At 42.6% G+C, this 20,796-nt stretch overlaps 1 protein-coding gene and 1 non-coding gene across 3 annotated transcripts in view; both read left to right on the top strand.

The window, feature by feature from the left end:
* The window catches only part of GABRQ (gamma-aminobutyric acid type A receptor subunit theta), a 66,727-nt gene that overhangs the window by 16,023 nt on the left and 29,908 nt on the right, over nucleotides 1-20,796 (top strand). The window contains exons 3-4 of one of the 2 annotated variants that reach the window (XM_007507297.3): nucleotides 14,298-14,365; nucleotides 20,123-20,239. In XM_007507297.3, the coding sequence (XP_007507359.1) occupies nucleotides 14,298-14,365; nucleotides 20,123-20,239 (185 nt within the window). The remainder of the gene's footprint in view (nucleotides 1-14,297; nucleotides 14,366-20,122; nucleotides 20,240-20,796) is intronic. The other variant, XM_001376949.5, reaches the window with a different exon arrangement.
* MIR7391 (microRNA mir-7391) lies at nucleotides 3,681-3,739 on the top strand. The gene has a single exon (NR_127690.1). It is a non-coding gene; the product is annotated as a microRNA mir-7391 (primary transcript).

Here is a 20,796-nt window from a genome sequence, read left to right as displayed (position 1 = left end):
TACTAAATGCCTGCTTCTTGCAAAGTACCATTCTGGTGACTGGGAGAGATCCAAAGTTTAGCTAGTACCCAGTCCCTACCCTCAGAAAGCCTTCAGTCTAGTAGACTATACATACAGGCTATAGCTGACAATACTTCTGAGCCTTACTTTTCACATATGTAAAAGTGGAGGGGGGAAAGGAACCAAACCAGACAACCTCTGACATCCCTCCCAGTTCATCATCTGTGATCTTGGGACTAGAGCTAGGAAAGAAGTCAGGGTCAGGATTAGAGATGAAGATCTGGGAGTCATCCCTGCAGAGGCAAGAGTTGACAATATAGGAATAGGTAAAGTATCCAAAGGAGAGACAACAGAATAAAAAGAGCCTTGAGAACTGCCCACATTTAGAGGATCTAAAGAGTAAGTTGCTGTAAAAGAAAAGAGGCTGAAAAAGCAAGATCAGATAGAATAACAGAAGCCAAAGGAAGACAGTTCAAGAAGTAAAAGGTATTAGATAGTGGTAGCTTCTGCCTCAAGGTTCAGGAAGATGAGGACTGAGAAAGGTAATCCTGATCTCCAATGAGAGGTGAAATGGTAGTGTTAGAAGCTGATCTGTAAGGAATGAAGGAATTCACTGGGTGTGGGATAATTCGGGCAGTATCACTAAGGTAGATGCCTCCTCTAAGGCTATTGATGGTAGGAAGGAGAGAGAGGCAGTAAGAGGATCAATGGTTGGTTTGTTAAGTTAGAGGAGACCAGGTATTTTGTGGCTCTGCAGCCCAGTTAGGCTGTTGCCAAGAGATCTAGCTGGGAGATCATCTAGACCTCAGCAGATTGAATGAAGAGATTGGAAGAAGGGAGAAGGAAGAGTGAGGATGGAGATTAGCACTGAGGAAGGGAAGAAGGGGTGGAGAGTTCAAAGGAAAGAATCTGGAAAAGAGAAGAAAAAAAGTAAAAGAGTCAATAAGATGTAGGATAAGATAAAAACAGGGGCAAGAAAGAAGAGAGTAAGACAGGGGAAAATAGACAAAGAAAATGAAGGAACCTACAGGTTGGCAGGAAAATAATTAATGCCCCCCAGATCTCTGCAAACTGGTAAAGGTTCCACTTTTTCCCTTTACTGTTACCTAAACCACTTAAAATCAATCAAAAGTAACCATCAGTGAGTGATTCAGCCCTGCTAAGATCCATTCCCCAGACCCATATCCTCCCCTTCCTCCTCTGCTCATAAAAGCAAGGCCCCAAGTTCCATGTTTGTCCCCCTGGAAGAATCCCCTAGAATTCAGGGCTAGTTGCTCACCCAGAGGACCAGGTGTAGGAGATTGGGCCAGGTTTCAGGATGAAGGAGCTACCCAAGACCTTCATGGGCAAGCTCTGAAAGAAGTCAGTCACAGAGGCTGCTGCCTCACCCTATCCTCCACCCCAAACTTTCCAATCGGGCTCCCAGAATCCAATCTCATTCCTTTGGTTTTCCTAAAAAAGATGAAGAAGGGGAAAGGGGATTCTTAGTGGCAGCCAACCAGCCAAATGCCAACATAAGATTCCCATCCTTCTTCTAGGCCACAGGGCCCTCCCTCCTCCATTACTTCCACAGAGTCAGTCCTCAGAAGGGGGCAGCCACTCCATAACTGCCTTCTGCCCCCCTGGATTCTCCCAAGGAGCTAGAGGGCTTCCCAGACTGGGACTTAGCTCAAGTTGGACAGAGGATCAAGAAGTGTGGCAGATCAGTTTGACAAGTATTTTTAGGCATTTATTGTGTGCTGGGCTATGTGCTGGGCTCTGGAGATACAGAGATAAAAAAGACAAAGGATTGATTTCCTTATGTGAATTCAGAAACGTAAGCCCCTGAGGAGTTTGCATGGGTACAGTTGGGCTGTAACTTCCCAAAAGACCCATATTTATGCCCTTTCCCATATGTTCTTCACCAACCACCTCCCTTACCTCTGCTCATACTGTTCAGTGGAATTGCCTTTACTCCATTTCTGCCTTTTGCAATGTTGTCATATTGGATACCACCAGTAAAAGGAAACTCACTACCTTTCCAGAAGCAGCATGAGATAATGCGGGGAGTATTAACTTTTCTTAAGTCATGGATCCTCTGGGCAGTCAGTCTGGTGAAGTCTATAAACTTCTTATCAAAACAATGTTTTTAAATGCATAAAATAAAATGTATCGGTTTATGAATAAAACTAACTGGAAAATTAGGAAAATGAAACTAATTATGAAATACAATTACCAAAATATTGAAAAAACAAGTTCACAGACCCCAGGTAAAGAATAAGGGATAGAGTTCTAGACTTGGAGTCAAAAAGACTTGGATTTAAATCCTGCCCCAAACACTTACTATGCTGTGTGACTCTAGGACAGTCAGTTCACCTCTCAAAGCCTCAATTTTCTCATCTGTAAAATGGGAATGACAATACCTTCTACTTATCGCACAGTGTGAGGTTCAAATGAGAGAATACACAGAAATTCAATTTGAAAACCTTAAAGTATGGTAAAAATAGCATTAGTCTGATGAGTAGCAGGATCCTAGGAGAATATACCACCTTTCTTTCATTGGAGGGGCTTGGCGGGAAGGAGGGAAGGGACTATAAATGTAGAATATTGTATGCACACATAATCATTGTGGTGGTTTTGTTGAATTTTTTCTTTATTACAAGAGAAGAATTGGGGGTATATCTGGAAATTACCAGGCTGTAAAAAAAAAAGGTGTCCATGAAACTTTAAAAAAATAAAACAAAAATAAAATAAAATGAACGATTATCCTGGAAAATGGGGGATGTGAATTCTGATCCTAGTTCTAACCACTGCCATTCACTCAGAGTGACACTTTGGACAAGTCACTTCCTGTTCTGTCTCTTGCATCCCTTTTTCAATCTGTAAAATGGGTAGGGTGGTATTCACTTTGATCTTCTCAGGGATGCAGTGGAAATAACTGAATGTGAGGGGAGATGGTTTGGTCTCGTGGAGAATTACCATTGAAACCACTGAAATACTACAAAATAATCTTTCTGGACTTGCATTCTGTCCTGATGATCAGTGTTGCAGGGCTTTATAGAAGGTCTAACACATGTACACCCCAAAATCTTTGGCTAAAAAGGACAAAAGGCAACCATTAACATCGCAGTAAGTGAGCACAGTGCCTGCTTGACTTGAAACTTATCTAGAAAATCAGAAGAAGTTTTCTAGAATTTACTGACACTAGAAGAAAAAGCAGTAATCTTTTTAATTAACCAGGATGGAAACTTGCCATATAAATTAGAAACCAGCACTTCTGCCCCACCAAGTGCACTCTTCACAAACACAAATGGAACAAGGCCGCAGCTCTGGAACCACTGCTATGAGGAAACAGCAGAGGGGAACAGGAGCACAGACAAGTCCAAGTCTTTTAGCCTGGTTCTTAATCTAGAGCTCTTTAGAGAAAGAGGTTACTGGTTGCAATCTCCAAGACTGCTCTGATGCTTCCTGGTGGGTTTCTCATGAAGAGAGGGAGCCCGAGAGGTTCTGAACATACTTATCATGGCTGCTTCTCCTTGCAGCCAAGACTGCCTCCCTTTTTTGGCCCATGTTTCTTTCCTTTGGTTATAGCCAGATGTGAGAAGTCACTGTTGAGAAAATGGCTGATTTCTCACCTGATACTTGGAGCTGGTTGAATTTTTTCTCCAGAGGTCATGAATTCAGGCTGGAGGTGACCAGATCCGTGGTATGGTTAGAAAGCTGCCTTGATCATAATGGCAGCTTGCTGCCATCCATGTATCTGTCATAGTCCCATGATCACTGACTGCCAGAGTCCTGTGACCTCTAACCAAGGCCCATCCAAGAAAACAGAAGAAATCCAACAGAAGAAATTGAGTGAAGCTGTCCTTCATCTTTTGAAATGGAGACATCACTCCCCAAACTTTTGATGTTCTTTATATCTAAGACCTCAAGAAGCTTGAAGTGCAGCCCAACACAAGAACTGTCCTAAGGGACACCACACAAGGGAACAAAAATGGGAAAAGCCACACAAGCACTACTCTGCCGCACAGAAATCTTACCTGACTCTCTCCCATCAACAAGGTCAGCTCTACAATCACAGGATGACAATTAGTTTGGGGACACCAACTCAAAGCCATCTTTGATAGGTTGCCTACGATCAGTCTCAGAATGGAAAAAGAAGTCAATGCCCTCCTTAAAGCTTTTGACAACAGCTTATGCTTTCCTGCTCCCACAGCTCAGTTGCCAAGTTTTCTGAATTGTGGTAACAAGTATCAACTTCAATGATTCACAGGACAAGCTTGATCAGATTTATCTTTCAAAACAAGACTTTCTGACCTACTGTTAGTAACGATTCCATTCCAAAGAGTCCAAACACCAGGGGTCAATGAGGAAGAACATTGATGGCACTGTTCTAAATACTGGTCACATTTTTAAGAATTTACTGTGAGGTCATCTCCAGGAAATGATCTTCTATAGTGATGATAGACCATGCCATGGAATAAGTTCCACCCTGGGACCATACTCTCCTTATTGCCAATAGCCTCTCCCATGCCACCATGTTGAGAATTCTTAGCCATGCTTCATGTCACTCTCCTCTTCAGCCATCTCCAGTTCTGGGAGTATGAACTATGATTATATCAATTCTGCCATTATTGCTGGGTGGGATTTGTAGAATTACTATCCTACTGTCCGTTTCAATTACCCTTGAAACTTTCCAGTCCAAAATGACCCTCCCTGGCCACCACTCCCTAATGTGTGTTATTTTCCCTAGCAGAATGCATGCCCTTTGAGGGTAGAGACTGTCTTTGTTTTTGTATTTGTATGCCCAGTGCTTAGCACATATACTTAATAAATGCTTAATTCAAAGACCCCTGCCCTAATAGGGACTTCCCCTTCTCCTTCCTGACCTAAGTAAGACAAGTCTTGGAGATCATGGCCATCTCAAAAGAATTCCAAATCAGGCCAGAGAAGGTGTGTTCCCCCCAAGGTCACTGAGAGCTCCTGGCTAGATCTTTTATCTTCTAAAGTTCTGAATAGACTTGGCATTTGGGACTAATCAATTAGTGCCAAGCTGCCAAGGACAAAAGTCTCTCACCACCACTCTACGAAAGCTATCCTAGATCACCAGTGATGCTGTGGATCTCCATCTCTCTGACCTTGAACTTACTTAGCCTTCTCCCTTACTATGAGCCTATCTAACTTGCCTGCTGTCCATGACAATATCAGCCTGCTTGGCCTTAACCCTGCTATAGATACCTGGATGATCCTAAATTCTACCAATTGCTGAGATGCCAAGCTGATTTCTGTACCAATGTGCTTAGTCCTTCCAGCCTCCCTGGCATATCTCTGTCCTGCTCCACCTATAGCTCCCTGCCTTTTTATCTCAAAGTAAACACAGAGTCTGTCTTTCTTAGCCAAAGGCATAGAAGTCCAGAAGGGCAGCAGTAGACAGCCATTTTATGATGTATACAACTTTTAAGAAACACCTTGACAATCAATCACTCATGACTGAAATGTTCTTATCTAGAAAGTCATTTACCTTGCATCTCCTTCCCAGTTATTTCTTTTCAGTTTTGCTTTGCTTGCTAAGGTATATATGCTGAAACAGCACATCTACTCTGTACTGTCCATTTCCTCACACAAAACCCCTGGCAGAAGAAGGGAATCCCCCTGAATTTGAGGCATCACATCCATCTCCATAGCAAATGTGTGATGAAATAAGCAGAAAATTAAGACAACTTCAGAAAGAGATAAGAGCAACATTTACCCTATGAAGAAGCCCTCCTAGTGTCACATACTTGAGTTTTTGCTTGTGGAGTCTCTAACTCGTAGACCATTCCCATGGAATTAACAACGGTCAGGAAAGTAGAGAACCTAAAATCTTCCTGGTAACCTCTCAAGTGATGTAGCAAGTTAAAAGAGTAGTAATCCTTTTGACTTGTGGCATAATTCACTGAATGAGGAATAAGGCGATAATTTCTTTCATACCACTGGTTCTATTGGCCAATTAGTGCATGGTGGCCAGATGCAGCCACATATCTATCTGCATAGAGGCAGAGGGGTGAATCTTGGTGTGTACAATTCTGGTGTTTGCCAAAATCACTAGGCTGCTATTAGAGATATGGTATCAATGTTGGCTTTTCCCATATTGCCCACTGGTAGGGTGGTCCTCCTCAGGTACTCCCATAGGATTTTGGAACTGAAAACTCTTCATCTTTCTAAACCTGTTTCTTCAGCCATAAAATGGAGATCTAAATAACATTTATACTCCCTTCATTCTAGGTTTGTTGTGGAGAAAGCACTTTAGATATGGATGCTATTACTTACTAGCTGTGTGACTCTGGGTTAGTCATTTCAGCTCTCTTGGCCTTGGTTTCTCCATATGTAAAAATGAGAGCCTTGGGGCCAGAGGCCTATAAGGTCTCCTCTAACTCCAAATCTATGCTATTTGGCTATTATGGGTGGCTCCTTTACTCTCATACTAGGGAATACAGAAGGGACCATTGTGCCAAGGAAAGGCTGTATTAATTGTAGGTTGACTGCTATGTTACAATTCCCTTCCTGAGGAGACAGTGGGGTAAGAATGGGCACATTTCTCTAGAGTTAGCTAGAATTAACAGAGTTCTTCTCACCAGATGCATTGGGCTCAGCCCCAGGTTACAATGATACAGATGTAGATAAAATGGTCATAAAACTCCAGAAAGTCAAATCTTCTGTTGCATCCCATATGTAATAGCAGAGGGGCTCCTCCAAAGCCCCTATTGAAGCCTACTGAGAAAATCATTACCTGATACAGGAATACAGGAGGGGAAAGCACAGAAAAACCTTGTAAACAGAACTGTGCCCCAGGGAGGTTTTGAAAAATGGAGTCCCTGTGTTTCCAGTGAAGGCTTTAAGCCTTCATAATCACATGTCCTATTCTACTTATCATCAAATCAATCCCTTTGGGCCAGAGAGGGTAATAATTTGAGGCATTATCAAATATATGCATTTATACAAAGTTAAGAAATAGCCTTTGTTGTGCCCCATGGTATATCATGCGCCCTAAGTGACTTCCTACCTTGCATGTCCCTAGGTCTGGTTCTGCTTCCCAAAAAATAGAGATTAAAATTATACATGAATAAATATAGAATGAGTTGGGTTGAGGCAGTAAGCTGGAGTGACCATGAATATCTCCACAGTAGGAGAAGGGCATGGATACAGATTGAAGGAAGCACAGATGTGTTACTTACACATGCAGGCATGCATACACACAGCAGGCCAGATCCAGGATGAGAACCTATTGAGACAAGAGCATTGTTGGCAGACTCTATCTACATAGTTGGAGGAAAATAAGCCCTTTCGTAAGTCTCCAAATGCACCATTGTTTCTGGGCTCAGTTTTTGCTGGATTTGTATCAAGACAACATTTAGAAATTAGCACTTGAACGTTTTTGTTTATTAGGGAAATGATGTGTAGGGAAGTGTGATTTCTTCTTTCTGAATTGGTAGGGGGAGGGAAGCATGAGACCTATCTCTCTATTGTGTAGCTGATGAGTTTGGAAAGGCTGCAGATTTCCTGGACTGAAAATACTTGTATTATTTGGTAATGAAATAATGAGGCTCTGCTTGACAGACTGCTACTTCATTTCAGAAATGGGGTTGTTGAGGTCTGATGTACCCAGACACAATTATCTACATAATTCAGACACCCAAATATGCTTTTACCTAAATTTCTCAGACAATTAAAGAAGCAGGGTTGTACCATAGGGAACAATACAATGAAGAATTTGGAGAAACTTGGGAAGACTTGCATAAACTGATACAGAATGAAATAAGCAGAATAACATGATGGCATAAGAAAGTAAAGGAAAACAATGAGAAGGCCTCAGAACTATGATCAATGCAGTGACAGGTTGTGACACTGGGTACCAAGAGGCAAAAGTGGCCTGCCAAAGATAATACAGAAAGAGGGTAGTAGTTATGAGAAAGGCCTTGGTCAATGAACACCAACCGCATTGCGCTTTCCCCCTTAATTCCCTGCCTTACCGTGTTGTCCACATCTGTTTCTCACAGTCCATCAGTCACAGTGGGGTCATTCCCATTTCTAAGATGCCCTCAGCTGACAGAGAGCCCTGGCGGGACCTAAGCATAAGTATAAATCACTAGAAGACAAAGAGCTGCAGCAAGTGTGAAGAGAAGAAGGGAGTCCTGGCTCCCAGAGCAAATCTACCACTCTCAGAGATATTCAAGATAGTCAGCATGGCAGTAGAAAAGGAACACTCAGCTAGACCAAAAGAAGCAGCCAAAGCACCAACTTCTTAGTACCTAAAAAAAACGTGTGAAGGGCCAGAGTGCTTGGCAGTGATGAAGGTCCAGCTAACCATGAGCCTGCTCTGTTTTTTCCCTTGCCATCAAAATTTTTCCCATGTCCCTCTTGTGGGCTTTTGTGCATTGATAGATTGCCACTGCCCACTACCAAGTTCCATAGGTGAGCCATGTTATTCCAGATTAATAATAAGACCTCTCCAGTCTTCCTCATTTTTACTAGGAGCCTCCCACTTTTCAGGATGAGTTAGTTCCCAACTGTCCTCTTTTCTCCAGTAGCCTGACTGCCCCTACCTGGACTGGCCCAGGAAACACCAAGGTATTCATTGTCACTCCCAATGGTGTCAGGTGAATACTTGTTTCCTCCCAAAGACCCTGGACATCTACAGCATTTTCCCCAGTCCCTCAATTACCCTAACACAGTGCCAAAATAAGCTCCCTCTTCCATGAGGAAAACAGCTTCCAGCTTCCAAAGCACCATGGCCAGTTATATCTCATTTGATCCTCACCCCCCCATCAGTGGGAGAGAAGTAGGGCATCTTCTGTTAGGTGACATAATTGTTAAGGCTGGAAGCAGAATTGCTAAGTGGTTTAGGAGACTAGGAAACCTGAAAGTCATGCCTTGAGGGTTTTGACTCATCCCCCTTAAAAAGCAAAGGGGTTTTTCCTTTTTCCTTCCTCTTCTGTCTCACTCTTCAAAGAGGAACTCACAGGTGAAAAACATTTAAATTGACACGCAGGGCATCTAGGTGGCACAGTGGAGAGAGCATCAGGGCTGGAGTCAGGAAGATCTGGGTTCAAATTTGGCCTCAGACACTTCCAAGATGTGTGATCCTGGGCAAGTTACTTAACCCTGTTTACCTAGCCCTCTTGCCCTTCAGCCTTAAAGTTGTTACTAGGATAGAAGACTAAAGGTTTATTTTTTAATCGATATACAAATGTATTATTCTCCCTACTAGCAGAGCAGTTTAATTGGACCTATATTTTCACTGGTGAGAAAACATACATACATACACCCACATGCACATGCACACACACACACGCACATGTCCTCTCATCCTACTGTCCTTAGTGTTCTCGTACTGTCCTTTCCTGTGAGTTTTCTTAAGAGGATTTCCCCAAATGTCCTGGAGTCCTCCTGGTTCTTCAGCTCAGGAAACAGTACAGCATTGAAAGCTTTTGTCATCTTTCTGACTGTGACCAACCCATCTCCCTTTTCTAATTACACATGGTCTCACCAGGTGTATTTTCCATCACTTCATCAGAAGTAGCCACCCTTGATGATAGACCACAGTCAACTTCCACCCACCATGCTTCTTTCTATTACCCTTTGGGGCAGTCTCCTGGTACCCATTGCTATCGGCTTTAGACAAGAACATGGATTATAATCACCTGCTAAATTCTAGAAAGAGAAAGCAGCCAGGCCAGTAAAGGAATGGATAGGCTCTGGGTTCAGGCACAGGCAGGAGCTTTGGCTTGCTAACCAAATCTTCCATCTCTCTAGCACTCCACAGCTCATAAAGCACTTTCTTTACAACAACCAAGGAATATTCATTTCAAGCTCCAATTTTCTATCTATGCTATACTGTGTGTGTCTTATATGTATCTAGTTATCTACAGGTTGTCTCCCTCTTTAGGATTTAAATTCCTTGAGGGCAGAGTCTGTTTTGCCTTAGCCCAGTGCCTGGCACATAGTACTTAACAAATGCTTGTTGACTTGCCCACCAATTCCTTCATTTTATAGCAGAAGAGATAGAGGCCCAGAGCAAGGAATACTTTGTAATCCTCTGTATCTATTCTCTTTCTCTTTATTCTTTATATATACTAATATATGGCTTTGTTGTTTCCATCATTAGAGTGTAAGGTCCTTGAAAACTGGGATGGTTTCATTCTTTGCATTTCTTTCTTAGCGCCTAGCGTAGTGCATACAGTAGGTGCTTAATAAATGCTTAATTGATTACTCAGGGATACATAGTAACATGTGGCACAACCAGGAATCAAGCCCAGGTCTGGGACAAGTATTATTGTTATTTGTATATATGAGGAAATCAAGGCTCCTCAAGATGAAGTGACTTACTCCAGGCCCCACAAGCTAGGTTGTTACAGAGCTAAAATGAGACCTTCAAGTCCAGTCTGCCTTCACATATGCTGTGTTTCCACCCAGAGTTAGGGAAAACTAGAGATCCTAGAATATCAGAGCTGGAAGGATCTTCAGGCATCATTGATTTCACCACTACCATTCATCACAAATGGGGAAACTGGAGCCCAGAGAGCTTGGACACTGACCCAAGATCACACAGCAAGCTATTAACTGGGATAGGACTAGCTCTTGACTCCCATCCCATGGGATTTCCACCCCCTACCATTCCTCCCATGTTGTTTCCTTAATGATTCCTTCCTCTCCTGCAACCAAAGCTCAACTCATCCACAGGAGATGCTCCCTGGAAATGAGTCACTCCTTTCTTACAAGCTCTGAGATCAATACCACAAGTCTCTGGATCAACATTAGGCACTTGCAATTTCCATTTTTCTCTTTCATATTACCTAGTGTGACAAGTAGGATGGGGAAAAAATTTAATCGAGTTTGGAGTATAGAACTCCTGCACAGGAAAAGGCATAAGAACAGTGACAGAACATGATCACACATGGGACTTGGGCTCAAGTAATGCAATGGGAGGGAGGGAAATCATTCAACTTGAAAGAACAAGAAGCCCAAATTGGCAGAAGGAGGTGGGGGGCAGGGCTAGCACATACAAACAATCACAATTGTAGGATTTGAGGTTGCTATAGCCTGTCAGAGTGTACAAAGCAATCTAAAAAAATCAAGAAAAGAGCTTCACAACAGTAATCTGAGGTATCTACTCCAAGGGTTACCTCTTTTACAAATGGAGAATCTGAGACTTAGGGGTAAAGTGACTATCCCAAGGTCACACAATCAGGAAGCTTGTGGAGCTTGCATTCAGTCTGAGCCTAGATTTTCTCATCTGCAAAGTGGAAATGATGATGTTTCCACTATCTCTTCCATAGAGTTGTTGAGTCAAGTACTTTGTAAACTTCACAGTTCTTTACAAATATCAATTCAATATTATTTATCAGATGACTATGGAAAACTGAGCCAGCTCTCTGATCAGACTCCATGTCCTTTTCCTGCTATGGTGATAGTCACTCTAGTTCACCAACTGGACCCAATTCATTATATATTTATTTGTATATAATTTCAGTCTCTATAATTTTGGAAGCAGTACCAGGACTAGGGACAAGCAAGGTAAGCAGTCACCTAAGGCAATACATGATAAAACATGACAGGAGCTATTTCTTAATATGACTCTGTACAAATGCATCAAACCTCCATGGGGGAAAGGGATGGGGTCACAAAAGCATTGCCAATCATCCTCACACTCTAGGAGATCTCTATGGGCCAGTGGAACCCAGGATGACTTTGGTGGTGGTTTGAGTCTCAGAGTCTCTCTAGCCTCACCTCAATGCCCTGGAAACTGACTGGAGTGGCCCTAGCTCCTTGCTCATCTCCCAAGCTTCAGGAGAGAAGTACAGTGTCCAGGATGAGCCTTCCTCCCTGAAAGAAAGCACCCCAAAGATCTCTAAGCCAGGGCACTATCTCTTTAAGATGATTAACAGAGGTGATCCTCATTCCCATCGCTCTTTATGAAGCCTCATTAAATGTTAGCCCTGTGGCACTGAAGGGGAATATTGTCTGGCTGACTGGCAAAGGGTCTGTCTCAGTAACAACACAGAACACCCAATCCCCATGAAGCACTAATGACACCGCTTCCCTGCTCACATTAACGCATAATTAAGGCACCATTTCATTTTCAGGTTCTGTGGCTTGCTTCCCCCCACCCCAGCTTGGATCATTTTGTTCAGTCCTCCCAGGGGCTCTGAGTGAGTTAGAGCACTGGCTGGATTTGCTGAATAGGGTGGGGTAATAGTTTAAGGAGAAAAAGCAAGAATGGGGGTTGAAAAGGGGAGTGGGGAGGAGAGGAGGGGAGGGTCTTTGGGTCCTTATCTGTCTCCTTGACTTTCCAACACAAAGGCCACTGAGAGGAGCCGGGTTCTCTCCAAGGTCCTGAAAATCATCCCCCCACTGCCCAAATCCTGCCAGGTGGCCTCCAGAATACTAGAGCTTCCCAGTTCTGGGCTGTGCTCAGCTAAGGAGACAGGAGTCAAAGCACTTCCCTTATTTATTGATTGTATTAATTACTTTCCCATTATTATTGCTCTGTTTACTGCATTAAGGAACTACCAAGTTGTGAGTTGTGTCCCCAGGGGACAGGCTGCAACACACTATTCAGTCTCCAGCAATGGAGTTAAGTTGGCACTAAGCCCCACATTCTTTTTTCATTGCTCCCTGTGATAAGCAGTGCCCCCCTTGATGAGATATCTAGACAGAGTTAGAAAGAGACTGGACATGGTGCATGACCACCTATCAGGAGAGGAAGAGAAAGATTGAACCCATGACCTTAGCCCCATTGGCAGAACACTGTCCCATTCAGGCTTAAGAGGCACAAGTAAAATGTCTACATATGAAGGCCCCAACAAGAAAATAATGGATTGTGTGCCTTTGAGCAAAGAAAAAGGAGCAAAGAGGAGAAATTTGGGGGCCCTTAAGTCCCTAAGTCCAGAGACAACAGTCACACCAATGACCCCCCCCATACTATGAAAGAGGGAACTACGTTTTTCCTTCAGCCATTTTAGCAGAGATGGCTTCTTCCTAAAGGCTTGAAAGACTATTAAAAAGACACTCTTTACAGAAAAGAAACATAGATCCAAAGCCAGGCTTTCATTTGCTATCTCTGTGACCACTGCAAAGTCCTTTCCCCACTCTGGGCCTATAAAATGAGAAGATGAGAATAGATGGTCTCTCACATTATGGAATTCTAGGATTCAACAAATTGGTGGCAACAGAGGCTTGTCCTCCTGGCTGGGGTGAAATATGGATGAAAGATACCATAGAAGGAAGTAGCCTCTATTATGAGATGAGAATGACACTTGAAATGGGGCTGCTGTCACCAGACCTTTTTCTCTGATCTTTAAGTTCAAGTCTGGTATCTAACCCTCCCTTAGAACTCTGAGGCTTTTTAACTTTCTAATTGTCTGGAGACTTTCATATATGTTATCTCTCTTGATCACAATATCCTGTTGGAAAGTAAACTGATAAAATGTCAGAGCTGGCAGGACTTTAGAGATCATCTAAAACAATCTCTTCATTTTAGAGATAAGAAACAGAAACCATGAGAGCATAAATGATTTGAGGTCAATTCTTCAAGCACTTATGAAGCCCCTACTGGGTGCCAGGCACTGTGTTAGTTGCTAAAGAAACAAAGACAAAAATGAAAACAGACCCTGGCCATTCTGCAGGAAGGAGTAACACAATCGCAGATTTAGAGCTAGAAGGAAACTTTGAAATCATCTAGTCCAAATACCCTAGTTTTATAGATAAAGAAACTGAGGCCCAGAGACCTTAAGTTTCGTGTCCAAGATCACAGAGGTAGCAGTGACAGAGGCATGATTTTAATCCAAGTCCTTTGATTCCTTTTCCCCCCTATATCACATATGAATATAAGGAAATACAAAAGGTATAGAAGGTGAATAGAAAAGTTATTTCAGGAGTAGGGGAGCACTAATTGATAGTGAGGTTACAAAAGGTTTTATGTACATGGTAACACTTGATCTGAGCCTTAAAGAGAGCTCCAGATTCCAAAAGATGTGAGGAAGAGCATTCCAGGCAAAGGCACTGAGGCAGGAAGCAGAATGAAACAGTCTGAGGAAGAACACAACTAGAACTTGAACCCTTCCAAGTCTAGCCACCTTCCCACCCTAACAATTAAAGAGAACCCTTTTATGAGATAAGTACATTATTTATAAGTTCATCTGAGACTAGAATATAGCTTTCCTCTGCCCCAAACCTATACTGTTCCAACTCACTATATTAACCAGGAAACCCTATTCTCTATATTGGGGACTCACCAGCCACCTGGGTATGCTATTCTAACCTGTCCCTCTGTGTCACAGGAGACCCTGTCACCGTTGGAATGAGCATCCACATCTCCAGCATTGACCAGATTTCGGAAGTCAACATGGTGAGTCCATGACAAAAGACACCTTGGCCAAGGTCTACATAATGTCCATTTGTTGGGGGGAGGGGGACTCTGATTATGTTTGAAAATTCATCAGGACAGCAGAACTTCTCTCTGCTCCTGACCATCAAAATCAGGCCATGTGAAGCTACTAAATGGCCAATTTCCTGGGGTGGGGTTTCCACAGACTAGACCATCATGAGAGTGTGGGGGTCAGGGTGGTGGCTGAGAAAGGGTGGGCAAGCCTAATTCCTAACTCCCATCATGCATTGGGAGACCTCATCCCTATGAGAAACATGGAAATTCACCTTCCTTTTCAAGAACACTGTAGAAGAAAAGGAGCTGTGTAAAGAAGCATCCCTGGTGGGAAGGGGGCCAGCACTCATGGTCCAGCCCCAGATCTCTCTCTATAAGGGGTGTTCCTTTTCTCTAAATATACTGTGGTAGCATCACCTTTATCTTCATGATCATTGGCTCCTTCCAGATCTCTGGGGTCCCTAGAGGCCCCTAGATCTCCTGGCCATGGCAAAGAAACAAAAATGTCCTCTCACCATAAGATACCTGAGGCACAACAGGGTTGAAACAATGTACAACTTTACTAAGAAATAACTAAGAGAAAGAAACACCAATGGGAAGCAGAGCGAAAGTTTACTTGATCAAGTTGAAGTCAAATCTGCCCCTGGCCTCCAACAAAGAGTTAAGGAAGCGGGATAAAGAAAGCTAGAGAAAGTCACTTCCAAGGCCACTTTGGACTTGAGATCTAAAAAGGCTTCTTCTCCCTAAACCATGTCAAAGGCAGACTCTCAATTAATTCTTTGGGGGGTGAGGGACAGAAGACCAAGAGAATGGAAGAAAAAGATGATGAACAGGTACTATGGTATAGTGCATAGGACACCTGGCTTGGAATCAGGGAAGACCTAGGATAAAATCCTACCTCCAACACTTAATAGACGTGAGACTCTGGGCAAGTGACTTCATCTCTCTGTCTGTTTCCTCATATGTAAAAATAAGGGGTTAAACTCAATGACCTGTAAGGTCTCCTCCAGCTCTAAATCTGATCCTATAAAACCCCACCAGGGAGAAGCCATTTCTTTACACAGCTATCTTTTGGGACTAGATGTTCCTGGACCAACATGAATTGACTAGGCACCCATCAGACTCACCAGTCTGGCCCATGGATTGATGGCCACACTAAGGCCAGATGGGGGTGGAGGGAGAGAGAGGGCTATCTCCACTGAGAGAAACTCAACAGTAGGGACAGGCTTGGGGTGGAGGCTGGGAATGTGTAGGGGGAGGTTGTACCTAGTATTATTAAATGGGTGGGAAATATTGCAAGGGTTTGTTTGGTGCCATCTTTGTGAGTACCAATTAAAGAAAACTAGACAAGATGGAAAAACAAAGGTAGGTACTTCCTTTGGACCTTGCCTGCAACTCCATGCCAGGAGAATGGAAAGCAAACATCGCCCTCCTTGTGCTCCTTGAAGAAAGGTTTGTCCAGGTAGAAGTATTAGTGCATGCATGCTATTAGTGATTTAAAATGATACTAACAATGGTAATTATTGTCACTGGTATCTTCAGTCTTTCCCTCAATCTAAACTCAGAACTACAAGGAAGAGTGCGGTACTAATTCTCAATGGGGTATGTGGGATAGGTGTAATAGGAAGAAACCAGAGAATAAAGAAATGAGAAGTGCCTAAGCAAAGCTGGGTTTCCATAAAAGTAGTATAGCATCTCTTGGTGCCCAGTAAAATCTTAGTGTCTCCTGTCAGATCACTGAATCAGATCTCTGAATTGTGGGGATAGCTAGACTTGTCTAGAGCTACCCAAGAAGGTGAGAGAGCCTTAATAAAGTATTATCACTACTTTGCTTCCCTCCCAATTCTCTCAGGAGCCTAAATGAAGGGTTTAGTTTAATGGATGCGGCACATAACTTGGAGTCAAGAGAAACCTAAGTTCAAACCCTACCATGGATACTTCACTGTTCTGAACTTCAACTTCATGATCTCTAAAATGGGAATAATAATACCTACAATACCTCCCTCACAGAGTTGTTGTAAGATCAAATTAGATGTCTGCAAAACACTTTGTAAACCTCAAAAGTGTTGCATAAGTAGGGGATAATGGAGGCTAAACTGGGCAGTAGATATGATTAGAGGGAAAAGATAGCAAATGTAACAAGATGTGAATTACACAAATTTCTGCAGAGAATTCCATAAATTTGAGGTAATTTTGGCCTGGAATTGTCAGAGGAAGCATCCTAGAGCAGAAAGGACCTTAGTTGGGTCTTGAAGGATGGGAGGACTAGAGTAGGTAAAGAGGAAAAAGAATCAGTATCGCAAGCAGTCAGAGGTACAGTAAGAACTAAGGCACGGAGATATAAGTGAGTATTGTATAATTTTTTGGAGTGGTTAGAACTACAGTGAAGAGATCAGAACAGAAGAAATGTATTGTTCATAGGAATGAGTAATAGTGAAAGATAAGGCAATGTCGCACCAGATTGTAGAGGACCTTGAACGTTAATTTAGTATAGATCTTATACTGGAGGTGATGGGAAACCATTTACAAGTACTTATGTGTAAGGAAGCATTTTAGAAAGATTTGCCTGGCAGTGGTGTAAATAATGGCCTGCAGGGTGATGAAACGGAAGTAGTTTGTCATCAGAGTATACTGCAGACCACTGGGACAGAAAGAAGAAATAGATGAATTCAGGAAACAGGTCACTAGTACAGAGACATAATCTTCAGTTATCTACTAAATGCAGAGCAGCTAATAATTTCTTGATTTACCTTTGAGAGAATCAGATCCCAAATGGAGCTTGGTTTTGTAGGTTCTTCCATCCTTGAAGGAATAAATTTTCCTTAACATGGAAGAACTGGCTGCTGGGGTTGAAAGGAGAAGGAAAGGAAATCTAGGTAATACTCTGATTTGCACCCTAAATTTTAGAAGGTGAAATTCCAAGGTGTTCAGAGGAAGGATAAGAAGGCTCCTTTGAACTAAAAATTTTCAGGAGAAATAAGCACAGGAAAGATGGGAAACTCTTAAGTACAGAATTATGAAGACACAAAAAGACACAGTACTGACAAAGAGGAAAAACAGGAATCATATGAAAAGACTGGTGTGGACACACAGGGAACTCACAAAAACTTTTTAAAGCTTTGTGTAGAAGATGGGAGCAAGGGTAACAGAGGACGGATACAAGAGCATGGCATCATTATGTGAGAATAATGCCAGGAGTGCTAACCATCAGAATGAGTTGAGGTTGGTGAGGAAAATTTAGGAATCCCAACTAAACATACACAAAATGTACACAGAATAAATACCACATAATTTTGAGAGGAGAGCACCAACAAATGGGGAGATTATGAAAGGCCTTCCATAATAGGAAGGGGCATGTAGGCTGTGATTGTAATAAGGCTATGGATTCTACAAAACAGAGGTGAACATGGAGAGCATTTCAAGCCTGTGCAGAGGTCAAAAAGGAGATAGGAGGCAAGACATAGAACTTTGTGTGTAGGAAGCAGCAAGTAAGCCAGAGAAGTAATATGAGATTAGTCTGGAAGGATAGGTTAGAAGGGCTTAAATGCCAAAGAGAAACACTTGTCTTTTATCCATGAGAGAATAGGGAGCCATTGGAGTTTATTGAGCAAGTAAGTGGTACAATCAGGTCTGTGGTTTATAAATATCAGTTTGGTAACTGTGTGGAGGATAAATTGAATAAGTAGAGACTGGTGGAGGAAACCATTTAGAAGGCTATTCTAATAGTCCAGACATCCACATGAGGACTACTAACTGGACTAGTGTTGAATTTAGACTCAGAAGACCTCGACTTGCTATTTATTGGCTTTGTAACCCCAAGCAAATCACTTGACCTCCCTGGGCCTCACTTTCTCCATCTCAAGATCAAGATGGTTACATTCAAGTTTTCTTGCAACTTTAGACCTGTTATAATCCTGTGAGGTGTCCAGCAAGTAACTAACAATGTGAACATCAAACTTGAGTGAGAGGTTGGACCTGGACCCAGACTTAGGAGTTATTGTCAAAGAGCTGGCAAGAGGTTGATGCCAAATGGAAGAACATGAGCAAGAGGAGAAAGAGAAGAAGGGACTACCCCCATTGGAACTAGACAACAGATAGAGGTTCTTTCACTAGAAGACAGATGAATTTTCTGTGGAAGAAGAAGAATCCCATGCTTCACAGAACAATAAAGAGGATTCATAGGTACAAGGAACACTGTTACCAGCCTCAGGAAGAAGAAATGTGTAGTGATGGCTAGATCCTCCCTGCTCAGGGCATAAAAGAGGCCATATGTAGACCTCACGTGGCCACGTGGGAGGTATGCTGCCTTCCTGGGGTGCATATCCAAGATGAGACAAAGAGCCTGCCAAGTCTCAAACCCACTGACAGCTACCCACTTCTGTTAATTCACATGGATAAGAAAGATACCACCAAAAGAAACCTGGGATATATCATTGGAAAGTTCACAATAGGAAACTGAATGGTTTGGGGGAGGCAGGGAGACACACATGGTGTTTTCATCACTTTTTTCCACTTGAGGGGCATTACTTTGAAAGAGAAGGAAGAATATAGAAAGTAAATGGCTAGCCAAGTAGATGCTATCTAAGAATGGATTTTGATTTTCTGGATCACAGCTCAAGATACCGGAATGATGGGTAAGGAACAGAGCATGACTAGGATGAATGTATTTGACAGAAGACTCAGTGACCTGCCCAAGAGGGCACTGGGCTAAAATTGAAGGAAGAAGAGAAAATATGTCCAGATAAAACAGAAACACCAGATGCTTAGAAAGATAACAAGAGTGTCATCAAAATGAATTCCAGTCTTGAAGAAGGTACCCAGTCATTCTTAGCAGAAGTAAAAAAGAGCCAAGAACAATACTTATCCCTCATGTGTCTCCCCAATAACTTCATCCTAGCAAGGGGAGTGACAAAAATAATGGTACTCTATTCTGAATTCTAACCAACACGGAGGAAATGGTTAGTGATATGAGATCTTTGAAAGAAGTGACTGTCATCTTAGAGTTCATGATGATAGCTAATGAAAATGAATGCAAGAAGAATGTTAGTCTCTAAAAAAGGACATTCAGACTATATAATGAAGACACCCCTGGCTCTCTCTCCTTTCAGAATCCTTCTTGCCCACTATGAGTCCTTCCTTTGTACTTGCGCTAGAAAGTGTGTTATTCCATGTCCTCGTGCAGAATCTAGGGCATTTGGTGTAAAATGAAATCCTACTGAAGTGGATGGCAGCCATTCTCATAGTCTCAAAAGCAAGAGATTGGAAGGAATTAGGAGTTATCTAGTTCATCTCCCCGCCTCCAGTTGTCTCCAGAGTTATGTCTTCCAAAGAGACAGAGATTTCCAAGAGAACAGAGGTTGTGCCTTCTTCATCTTCTTGGCCCCCAGAGACCAAGTCTACCTGGGGGATAGAAGCTCAGAACCATTTTATTGATTGAATGAGTGACCCAAAGACTGGAGACCAGTGGAAGTTGCAGAGAAGCCGATTTCAACTTAGTGCCTAGAAAATGTTCCTGGTCACTGAAGCTATCCCAAAATGGAATGGTCTGCCTTGAGAGATACTGGTTTTGCCTTCTCCTAAGATCTTCATGTAAAGGCTTGTTGGGAATTTTACAGCAAGTTGGATGAGATAGCCTCAGAGGTCTTGCCCAGCATTGAGACTCTGTAATGCTTCATAAGCTTGTTCTTTGGTAGTCCACTTCAGCTCTCTCTCCCTTCTGCCTAGCCTCTATCCTGCTCGGTGAAATGGAATACCCGCTCTTTGGTGTGTGTCCACAATAGAGCCAGCCTGTATCCCAACAAGGCAATGAAGCTCGTGTTCATTGGCCCTCCCCTCAACGAGGTAGGAGGGGCAATGGCTATTTTGATGTTGTAGTCTGACTCCCAGAAAAGCAAAATCCTTTGGTCACATAGCTAGGACAAGGAATTGGTACTAGTGGAAAAGTGACTGAATCCCCTGGCTCGCCTTCTTTTTCAAACTGAAGAGCAAGATAGTAATAACATTAACTCAGGTTATCTATAGTACTGTAAGGTTTGCAGAATTCTTCCCTTACAATAAACACATGAAATAAATGTAAGTATGACTTGCCTCATCTTCTGGCTAAGAAAACTGAGGCTCAAAGAGGTGATGGGACTAACTATGATTATACAGCTAGTTGGGATGGATTTGAACCCAGGCCTCCTGATCCCAAGCCCAGTGTAATATCTACCATATGATACTGAGGATCCAAAGTGAAAGAAAGAATAGTAGGAACCCTAGGAAGCCACTGGAGGCATAGGAAAGGTTTACAAGAGGGGATCTTAATCTTTTTTTGTGACATAGGCCCCTTTGGAAGTTTGATGAAGCCTATGGACCCATTCTCAGAATAATGTTTTGAATACATAAAGCAAAACATTTAG

Source organism: Monodelphis domestica, chromosome X (assembly GCF_027887165.1).
Source record: "Monodelphis domestica isolate mMonDom1 chromosome X, mMonDom1.pri, whole genome shotgun sequence".
Lineage (NCBI taxonomy): Eukaryota > Metazoa > Chordata > Mammalia > Didelphimorphia > Didelphidae > Monodelphis > Monodelphis domestica.
This window is presented reverse-complemented; position numbering and strand designations above follow the sequence as displayed.